Here is a 10,246-nt window from a genome sequence, read left to right as displayed (position 1 = left end):
AGCCTGGTCTCTCATGGCCCTGAGTTCCACCTTTGGCTGGTATGACCTCCACAAACAGTGACAGCCACAGGGGTGATTCAGGGGTCTGGCCAGATGGTACCAAATTTCACCTTGCAGAAAATGTTACCCAAATGGAAGGGCAAGTCCGGGAAGCAAGAAAGAGGGTGGGCCCTGCATAGGATGGGAATCTGGATGAGTCTCTGGCCTCAGGGTTCCCAGGAGTGGACATGGGGTGGTAGACGGTGGATCTCCCAGGACTGACCCGGCCCTGACAGTGTCTGCATGTGAAGTTCCTCCTCTGAGGAGGTCACTCTTCTGACTTCACCCCCAACCTCCTGCGGGACCTCCCCTAAGTCTTGAGCCCTCAGTTTCTGAGAGAAGAACCCTGAGGAACAGACGTTCCCTGGCGGCCCTGGCACCTCCAAACCCAGACATGCTGCTGCTGCTGCTGCTGCTGCCCCTGCTCCGGGGGACAAAGGGGATGGAGGGAGACAGACAATATGGGGATGGTTACTTACTGCAAGTGCAGGAGCTGGTGACGGTGCAGGAGGGCCTGTGTGTCCATGTGCCCTGCTCCTTCTCCTACCCCAAGGATGGCTGGACTTATTCTGACCCAGTTCATGGCTACTGGTTCCGGGCAGGAGACAGACCATACCGAGACGCTCCAGTGGCCACAAACAACCCAGACAGAGAAGTGCAGGCAGAGACCCAGGGCCGATTCCAACTCCTTGGGGACATTTGGAGCAACGACTCCTCCCTGAGCATCAGAGACGCCAGGAAGAGGGATAAGGGGTCAAATTTCTTTCGGCTAGAGAGAGGAAGCATGAAATGGAGTTACAAATCACAGTTGAATTACAACGTTAAGCAGCTGTCTGTGTTTGTGACAGGTAAGGCACGGGCTCCAGGACAGGCCACAGGGGAAGGTCATGGGGGGCTGAAAGGCAGGGCTGGGATGGGGCCTGGGAGGGGGTTGGGTTGAAGCAAGTCGGGCTCCAGGGAGGAGCTGGACCAGAGCTTGAGCTTCCTCCAGGGCTGCACCTGAAATACCTCCTCCTGATCCTGTGTCCCCATCTTCACCAGCCCTGACCCACAGGCCTGACATCCTCATCCTAGGGACCCTAGAGTCTGACCACCCCAGGAACCTGACCTGCTCTGTGCCCTGGGCCTGTAAGCAGGGGACGCCACCCATGATCTCCTGGATTGGGGCCTCTGTGTCCTCCCCAAGCCCCACTACTGCCCGCTCCTCAGTGCTCACCCTTATCCCAAAGCCCCAGGACCACGGCACCAGCCTCACCTGTCAGGTGACCTTGCCTGGGACAGGTGTGACCACGACCAGGACCATCCGACTTGATGTGTCCTGTGAGTGCTGGACCAAGACGCCCGGGTTCCTCATGGGTTGGGAGGTGTTCCTGAGGGCAGGGGATGGGGTTCAAGCCTGGACACTTGGTTCTGGGTCCCAGAATCTGGGCTGGGAGTGGGGTCAGGAGAATGCCAGCTCCATTTTCTCTGTATTTGCAACTCCTGGGGAGACAGGGCCAGTGTCCCCAGCCCTTATAGTAATGTGGGTCTTCATGTCTTTCTGTCCCAGACCCTCCTTGGAACTTGACCATGACTGTCTTCCAAGGAGATGCCACAGGTAGGACGGAGCCCCCTCCCTGGGGTTGGGGGAGCAGGGCCTCCAGTTCAGGATGGGGCTGGGTCTCTCCTCATCCTGGACTCACTTTGGGAAACAGAGCTACCATTGCATGTGAGCCCAGGGCACAAGAGCCCACATCTCCAGCCCGCGTGGCCACCTGAACCCCTGTCCCCATCCTGTCCCTACTCCCCTCAGACTCCTCCACACACCCCTTCCTTGGCCCCACAGCAAGGACAGGGCGACATTCACACAGCCGGACCAGACTCCTGTTTTTTTGGTTTTTGTTCGTTTTTATTTTGGGACCAGACTTTCAAGTTTCTTGTCAGGCATCTCCTGAATACTTCCTCTGTCTGATCTTTCTATTTTCCCAGTAGTTTCGATCTAAGTACTTCTGCACAGATGATACAGTCACATGGGCAGAAATTCAAAATGCACAGCAAAGTCTGTCCTCCGATGCCCATCCCCCTCCACGGAATTGACCAGTGTCCGTCCAGGCTGCCCTGAGTCTTGGTTTGTGCACCTGGAGGATCTCAGAGGTGGTCTGGCATAGTAGTGAGACTGTCCGCCCCCTCCTCTAGGACCGTGTGTGATTTCACTGCACAGATGGACTCTGACTTTGTGGCATCCCTTAAGGAAAATCATGGCACAAGTATCCTTCCGCAGAAGCTGTGCAGTGGATAGTCTTGTATCTACTTCCACAGGAATATCTAAGTGTATGGGATAAATTCCTAAAAGCAAAATATACCAGTGTCGTATGTTGTTTCTAATTTTGAAAGACTCAGTGAAGCTGTTCTCAATTAAAAGTAGACAAGTTTACATTCCCAACACCGAGCCGTGAAAGTGTGCATTTTCCAGCACTTCAATCTATGTCTGTGTATCAGTTCCTCTCACCCGTCTCTTTCTGTGTCCTTCCTCTCTCTACAGATCCATTTGTCTCTCTGACCCTCTGTCTCTTTCTCTGCAGCATCCACAGCCCTGGGAAATGGCTCATCTCTTTCCGTCCTGGAGGGCCAGTCTCTGCGCCTGGTCTGTGCTGTCGACAGCAATCCCCCTGCCAGGCTGAGGTGGACCCGAGGGAGCCTGACCATGTGCCCCTCACGGTCCTCAAACCCTGGGCTGCTGGAGCTGCCTCGAGTGCACGTGGGGGATGAAGGGGAATTCACCTGCGGAGCTCAGAACGCTTGGGGCTCCCAGCACATTTCCCTGAGCCTCTCCCTGCAGAATGAGGGCACAGGTGGGTAAGGGAGGGGCTGGAGGAGAACACACCTGCCCCACCCTCATGGTCCACCCACTGCCCCGGAGCTTCAAGGGGGAGCTCAGCTCTGGTCTGTGCTCAGCTGTGAGGCCTGGAACTTCCCTGCGACCCAGAGCATCACTGTCCTCTCCCTGCCAGGAAATGGGTGTGGGGTGGAGAGGGGAGGAGTGGGTCTTGGAGGGGAGGAGCTGGGGCCCGGATAGATGTGTTTGGAAGGACGAGTGCCTTGCTTTGCAGTGCTTAGACTAGGATGAGGCACGTGAGGCACTTGCCTTGGCACCAAATTTAAGTAGCCAAAGAAAAATCCAACTCAGAAAGCAAGTAAAGTAATATTGCAATGCCATGATCTTTTGAAAAAAATAAAATTGAATGCAAAATGATTCCACAAGAACATAATATCAAAATTTTACATAAAGGCAAGACAAGCTGCATCCAGCACTCTCATGCCTCACTGGCCTCAGAAGTAGTCTCCTTTCCTCTCTCCCATTCCTGTTCTGTGTCTGGGAAGGAGAAGAGGGGAATGGAAGTCTAGGGCCCTGCAGAGAGTGGGAGGGGAAGAGACCCAGTTCTCCGTGATATAAATCCCCAAAGCAACTCCAATCCATCTGTAGGCACCGCAAGGCCTTTATCAGAAGTGACACTGGCGGCGGTCGGGGGAGCTGGAGCCACAGCCCTGGCCTTCCTGTCCTTCTGCATCATCTTCATCACGTGAGCATCGACCCTGGGGAGGGAGAGAGAGACCTGGGGCAGGGCAGGCCGGGAACAGAATTTCTGAAGCCAGAGCTGGAAGGACCTGGATGGGTCAAGAGCTTGGGGCAAGAATGAGCTCACAGGTACACGGTGAGCATTTCACGAGCGTCCTTGTTAGTGGGGCTCCACATCTGTAGCAACCTTGGGCCCCACCATCCAGGAGGCAGGAGTCTCTGTTTTCACCGTTGGGGTCTCTGGAACTGGACCACCACCGTTGCACCTCAGTCACCCCTCAAGCCCCCAGTAGGAAATACAGGGCAGGGGTTGGTCTGCCCACTGCACCCCGATCTGACCACACTGAAAGGCTCTCTGGTCTCTTCTCTCAGAGTGAGGTCCTGCAGGAAGAAATCGGCAAGGCCAGCAGCGGGCGTGGGAGATACAGGCATGGAGGATGCAAAGGCCGTCAGGGACTCGGCCTCTCAGGTGAGTGATGTGGGCATCTCCACACCCAGCATCCAGCCTGGACACCTCTCACAGGATGGCCCCCAGGATTGCTCTCTTTGGTATGGCCAAAGTCACTTCCTCATCTCCTCCTCCTTCCCACAAGCCAGCTTCTCCTACAGGACTCCCCATCTTGCTGACAGCATGGCAGTCCCTATCCCCAATTTTTCCCAGGCCAGACACTGAGTAGGAGTTATCTCCTCTGTCCTCCCTTTCTTCTCTATAGCCCCGATTCACCATCTCTCCTTCATTTTTCCTCCCCAAGAATAGCTGGCATCTCTTCTCCCTGGCCCCAGCCATCCTGACCCCTCTTATTATTTTTCCTATTGGTGGGACCTGATTTCTTTGACCGGCTTGTCCTCCTTATGCCACTAACCTGTGAGCTTCCCCAGGGCAGGTATCATGTCTCAATCAAGGCCCTGTAATTCTCTCTCATTTACCCTCTTTTTGCCCATCATATATAATTTACTTGTAGATATTCATTTCTTATTTTTATTTTTTTCTCAAGGCAAAGTCTTGCTCTGTCACCTAGGCTGGAGCGCAGTGGGGCAATCTCGGCTCACTGCAACCTCTGCCTCCCAGGTTCAGGCAATTCTCCTGCCTCAGCCTCCCAAGTAGCCGGGATTACAGGCACGCGCCACCAAGCCAGGCTAATTTTTGTATTTTTAGTAGAAACGGGGTTTCACCATGTTGGCCAGGCTGGTCTCGAACTCCTGAACTCGTGATCCACCCTCCTCAGCCTCCCAAAGTGTAAGGATTAGGGGCGTGAGCCACCACACCCAAGCCGATATTCCTTTCTTTAACAGTCATTTGTTGCCACCTCCCTCAATTAAAGACTGAGCTGCCACTTTGGGAGGCCAAGGCAGGAGGATCGCTTGAGCCCAGGAGTTTGAGACCAGCCTGGGCAACATAATGAGATCCCATCTCTACAAAAAAAATGCAAAACTTAACCAGGCATGGTGGTGAGTTCCTGTAGTCCCAGCTACTTGGGGGGCTGAGATGGAATGATCCCTTGAGCTCAGGAGGTGGAGGGTGCAGTGAGCTGGGATTGCACCACTGCACTCTAGCCTGGGCAACAGAGCCAGACTCTGTCTCAAAAAAACAAAAAACAAAACAAAACAAAACAAAAACAGTCAGCTGCAGGAGGTCAGGGCCCACACCTACCATGTCCATCACAGTTTATCCAGCACCGGCTCAGGGCCTCACACACAGAGGCCTCAGCAGGACTCCAGGCTTTGGGGTCAGAAGGAACAGACTGGATTGGGTCCTGCTGCAACAGGGAGTTCAGGCGCAGTGCTGACTGTTTCGACCTCAGTTTTCATATTTATAAAATGGAGATAATAATAATATCTTACTATGGAGTTGTTGCGGGAAGTTAATGAGATTAGTAAACACCAAATAGGTGCTCAGTAAGTGTTAAATAGTGGAGGAAAGCATGAAAGACACTTGGACAAAAATGCAGGTGGGATGAATGGAGGACGGATCTCCTAGGCCTCCTTCCTGGACTCTCCCTGCCTCATCCTGGCCCCACTGCTCTGCTCTGACTCCCTTCTGTCTCTCTGTTCAGGGACCCCTGACTACATCCTGGAAAGATGGCAACCCCCCAAAGAAGCCTCCCCCAGCTGTTGCCCCCTCCTCAGGGGAGGAAGGAGAGCTCCATTATGCAATCCTCAGCTTCCATAAAGTGAAGCATCAGGACCCGCAGGGACAGGAGGCCACTGACAGTGAATACTCGGAGATCAAGATCCACAAGTGAGAAACTGCAGAGATTCAGGCCTGTTTGAGGAATCACAACCCCTCCAGCAAAGAAGTCAGAGGCTGATTCTCATAGAACAAGAACCTCTAGAGCCCCACGCTATGCAGTAGGTCACCAGGGTTCCCTCCTCCTGTCTAACCAAAACTTGGACCAACGTCTCCCCTTTCCACCGCTACCCGGGACCCATCCCTGCCCCTAGCTTCTACTATCCACCATTCTCCTCTCGACCTCTCTGAGGTTGACTATTTTAGATTCCACATAGAGATGAGGTCATGTGGTACTTGCCTCTCTGTGCCTGGCTCATTTCATACAACAATATATCCCCTAGGTTCATCCACGTTCTCTCAAATGACAGAATCGTGCATTGAATATTCTTTTTTCTTTGAGAGATGGAGTTTCGCTCTGTTGCCCAGGCTGGAGTGCAGTGGTTCGATCTCTGCTCACTGCAACCTCCACCTCCCGGGTTCAAACGATTCTCCTGCCTCAGCTTCCCGAGTAGCTGGGACTACAGCCATGTGCCACCATGCCCAGCTAATTTTTGTATTTTTTAGTAGAGACAGGGTTTCACTATAAGTGGGCCAGGCTAGTCTCAAACTCCTGACTTCAAGTGATCTGCCTGCCTTGGCCTCCCAAAGTGCTGGGATTTCAGGCATGAGCCACCGCACCCAGCTTACACTGAATATTTTCAAGGAGCTAAAAGATTTTAAATGGTCTCACAAAAACAGATAAATATTTGCACAGATGGGTGTGCTAATCATTGTGACTTGATGGTTCCATGGTGTATCTGGGTGTGGAAATCTCACTGGGTCTGTCTCAAGGCCACTCAGCTACTCAGGGCAGGGCTGGAATTTAAAGCCTGTCCGGTTCTGAGGTCTCTTCTCTCATCTAGCACTGAGTCAAGCAATCAGCAGGCCGGGCACCCCTTGGCCATAAGTTTTCAGGAAATAAATTCCTTGAGGGCATTGACTTTTACAAAAGAGGGAGCAGCAATGGCCTAGAGTCTCAGGAACAAGACAGGTGCACTGAGGAGATGAAGGCCGGGACCCCCTGCCCAACCTGTATGGCGGGTCTGTACTTATTTTGTTTACCCCCAATTTAAAAATTTTTTTAATTGCAGGTTGTTTGTTTGATACGGTTTGGCTGTGTCCCCACCCAAATCTTATCTAGAATTGCAATCAGAATTATAATCCCCATGTGTTGGGGGAGGGACCTGGTGGGAGGTGATAGGATCATGGGGGTGGTTCCCCCATGCTGTTCTCCTGACAGTGAGTGAGTGATCACGAGATCTGATGGTTTTGTAAGTGGTGGTTTCCCCTGCTCTTCTCTCTTGCCTGCCACCATGTAAGATGTGCCTGGTTCCCCTTCTGCCATGATTGTAAGTTTCCTGAGGCCTCCCCTGCCATGTGGAACTGTGAGTCAATTAAACCTCTTTCATTTATAAATTACTCAGTCTCAGGTATTTCTTAATAGCAGTTGAAAACAGGCTAATACATTGTTCTTTGAAATTTAAAAATAGCATTAGCTTTTCAGTTGAATCACACAGCTCTTACGTGTGCCATTCCATGAGTTTTGCCAAACATCCACCCCTGTGTAACCAGCTCCTCAATCAAGGATAGAGAAATTTTCCTTCACTCCAGAAAGATCCTGGTGTCCTTCCCAGTCAATCTCTAGCCCTGAGAGCCACTACTTTCTGATTCCTATCACCAGATATTTTCCATGTCCCTTGAACTTCATATAATTGGCATCACCCAGTGTGTATTCTTGTGGCTTTTGTGTCTTTTGTTTTTTACTCAGTGTTGCCTTGTTGTTGTTGTTGAAGACAGAGTCTCACTCTGTCTCCCAGGCTGGAGTGCAGTGGCGTGACTTCCGCTCACTGCAGCCTCCACCTCCCGAGTTCAAGTGGTTCTCCCGCCTCAGCCTCCTGAGTAGCTGGAACTACAGGCGCATGCCACCACACCCAGCTTATTTTTGTATTTTTAGTAGATACATCGTTTCACCATGTTGGCCAGGATAGTCTCGATCTCCTGACCTTGTGATCCACCCACCTCGGCCTCCCAAAGTGCTGGGATTACAGACGTGAGCCACGGCGCCCGGCCACATTGCGTGTTTTGAGATTCATCCATGTTGTGTGTGTCAGCATCTGTTCCTCTTTATTGCTGAGTAGGACACCATTGCATTGTATGAGCAAATCACAATTCATTCCCTTATTTTTTCCTATTCATTGATACTGTTTTGGTTGTTGTGATTATCAATATAGCTACTGTGAACATATTTGTATGATAGTGTATTGAGGTGTTTCCATTTTCTCTGGGATTTGGGGCAGGGCTGAGATGGGAACAATGAGGTCAGATTCGCATGCTGGCCATTCGAGGGTATCCGGGATGTCCTGTGGAGATGGCATTCAGCAACTCAGGAGGGACGGAGGGAGGGGCTGGAGATGGACACGGGAAACATCAGAGGGTCCCGTCATCCTGATAATGGGGTCGTTGTGGGTTGAATCTTGTCCCCCAAAGAGGTATGTTCAAGTCCTAACCCCTAGTATCTATGTCTGTGGCTTTATTTAGAAATAATATTTGCAGATGTAGCCAAGCTAATATTAGGAGGTCATACTGGATGAGGTGGGCCCTAAGTGCCATGATTGGTGTCCTAATGCAATAAGGGAAATTGAACACAAGACACACATAAGGAGGAAGGTCACGTGACAGCATAGGCAGAGGTTGGGGTTTTGCTGCCACGGCCGCCAGAAGCTAGAAAAGGCCAGGAAGAGTCTTCCCAGCACTTTCCGAGGGAGACAGCCCAATGACACCATGACTTGGGACATTTGGCCTTCATAACATCAAAGAATAAATTTCTGTGGCTTTGAGTCACCAAGTTTGTGGGAATTTGATATGGAAGCCCTAAGAAGCCAACACACCTGACACCAACACACCTGCTGGCGCCTGCTGTGCACTGGGAACTGGACCTGTCCTGTCTCTGCAGGCCTCAGAGTGACTCTTGAGAGGGCCGGCTCTACCCAGGCCACAGAGGAGCCCGGGTGAGCTGCTCAGCACCACACAGGCCAGCAAGTAGAGGGTCCAGGTTGAATTCACGCAGCTGCCCCAAGGCACAAAGGTCACCTTAATCAGGGGAACAGAGGCACCTCTCATCCAGCGCTCACTTTATGTTTCCTTTAGTTTATTATTTATTTACTTATTTTTATATTTGCTTACATTATTTTGACGTGGTTATAAAACAAGCAAGAAAACAAACAAAAACACAAAAATCAAAGCTCACTGTTGGGAAAATTGGGAAATACAGAAAAGCACAGCAAAGCCTTAGATTTTCAGGTGCCCTGTTTCTGCTTTTTTCATTTGGTTTTCCTGCTCGGGACCTCACCTAATTTTTATTTTGTTTTATTTTTTTGAGATTGTCATATTGGTTACTTTTATTTCCTCTAAAAGTGACATTAAAGGAAGAAATTGAAGAGTCATGTGTACTGGATTCTCACATAATTGCCAAGTCACAGGATTCAACCACTTTGATAATTTTTTTTTTTACTGATAAACAGGACATGCATATTACAAGCCTCACATTGAAGCCTGATTTCATATGAAAATGATATTGAAAGAAGGGGTTGAAGAGTCAAGTGCAGTGGATTAGCACACATTTATCAACTCACAGGATTCAACCACTTTGATAATTTTTTTATTGATAAACAGGAAATGCATATCACAAGCCTCACATTGAAGCCTGAAACACAAGTCCAACCCCGACAACAGTGTGCAAATGAATGCACAAAACAATCTCTGGGAACTCAGGTCTCCTGGATCACCTACAATACGACCTTTGTGCCCCTGGCTATGACACAGTTCATCCCCTAATAGTGCACACGCTTTTGCAGAGACTGAGTCCATTTCCAAACCTCCTGCAGGTTTGTTCTCTTGGCCAGGATGGCGCCTCAAGCAGGTCCCTTTGTGGTTTTCGCCGGCAGTGGTAGAAGCCTTGATTCAGAGGGAGTACAGAGCAATTAAAAACAAAACCAACACAGTTCACAGATAAAGAGAAATTCACAACAGTTCCAAGGAGGCAAACACTGACTTTTCTTAGCATGGGAGGCAGGTCGAAAGGAAGACCTTCAGACTTGTCACAGATTGCTTCTTCATGTGTCCGGCCAGAAACGTACAAACCAGGCAAGTTTAAGACAACTCCCCAAGGAGGAGAACTGTTAGCTTTCTGGCATAATTTTAAGTTCCGCACCAAGGATCCTATTTTATCACTTGGGTGGTGAGTAGAGAAACAAACACAAATGCCAACAAAAAATCCAACAAGCTGGTGCCATCCTGACCATTCCCAGCATGAGTGCTGCCTGCACCGCACGGCCGCACACACAGTCTCCCCTGCCAGGGGCTGGCTGCCTCGTGTTCCCTGC

General features: G+C 50.7%; 1 protein-coding gene across 2 annotated transcripts; it reads left to right on the top strand.

The window, feature by feature from the left end:
* The first annotated feature begins 433 nt into the window (after positions 1-433).
* LOC103888522 (sialic acid-binding Ig-like lectin 8) lies at positions 434-5,838 on the top strand. Of its 2 annotated transcripts, XM_009232990.4 has the most exons (7): positions 434-887; positions 1,081-1,359; positions 1,589-1,636; positions 2,601-2,870; positions 3,503-3,599; positions 3,968-4,064; positions 5,650-5,838. In XM_009232990.4, the coding sequence occupies exons 1-7, from the start codon at positions 434-436 to the stop codon at positions 5,836-5,838; spliced, it is 1,434 nt and encodes a 477-aa protein (XP_009231265.4). The 2 variants fall into 2 exon arrangements, with proteins under 2 accessions (XP_009231265.4, XP_024093126.3); XM_024237358.3 differs by lacking the exon at positions 1,081-1,359.
* Positions 5,839-10,246: the final 4,408 nt, after the last annotated feature.

The sequence above is a fragment of the Pongo abelii genome, chromosome 20, assembly GCF_028885655.2.
Source record: "Pongo abelii isolate AG06213 chromosome 20, NHGRI_mPonAbe1-v2.0_pri, whole genome shotgun sequence".
Taxonomy (NCBI): domain Eukaryota; kingdom Metazoa; phylum Chordata; class Mammalia; order Primates; family Hominidae; genus Pongo; species Pongo abelii.
This window is presented reverse-complemented; position numbering and strand designations above follow the sequence as displayed.

Bases quoted from the DNA above. Each gene is read 5' to 3' on its own strand.
- LOC103888522 (XM_009232990.4), top strand. From the start codon at position 434: ATGCTGCTGCTGCTGCTGCTGCTGCCCCTGCTCCGGGGGACAAAGGGG. The intron at 2,871-3,502 runs GTGGGTAAGGGA...ATCCATCTGTAG, and splicing joins CCTGCAGAATGAGGGCACAG to GCACCGCAAGGCCTTTATCA. The intron at 3,600-3,967 runs GTGAGCATCGAC...CTCTTCTCTCAG, and splicing joins TTCTGCATCATCTTCATCAC to AGTGAGGTCCTGCAGGAAGA.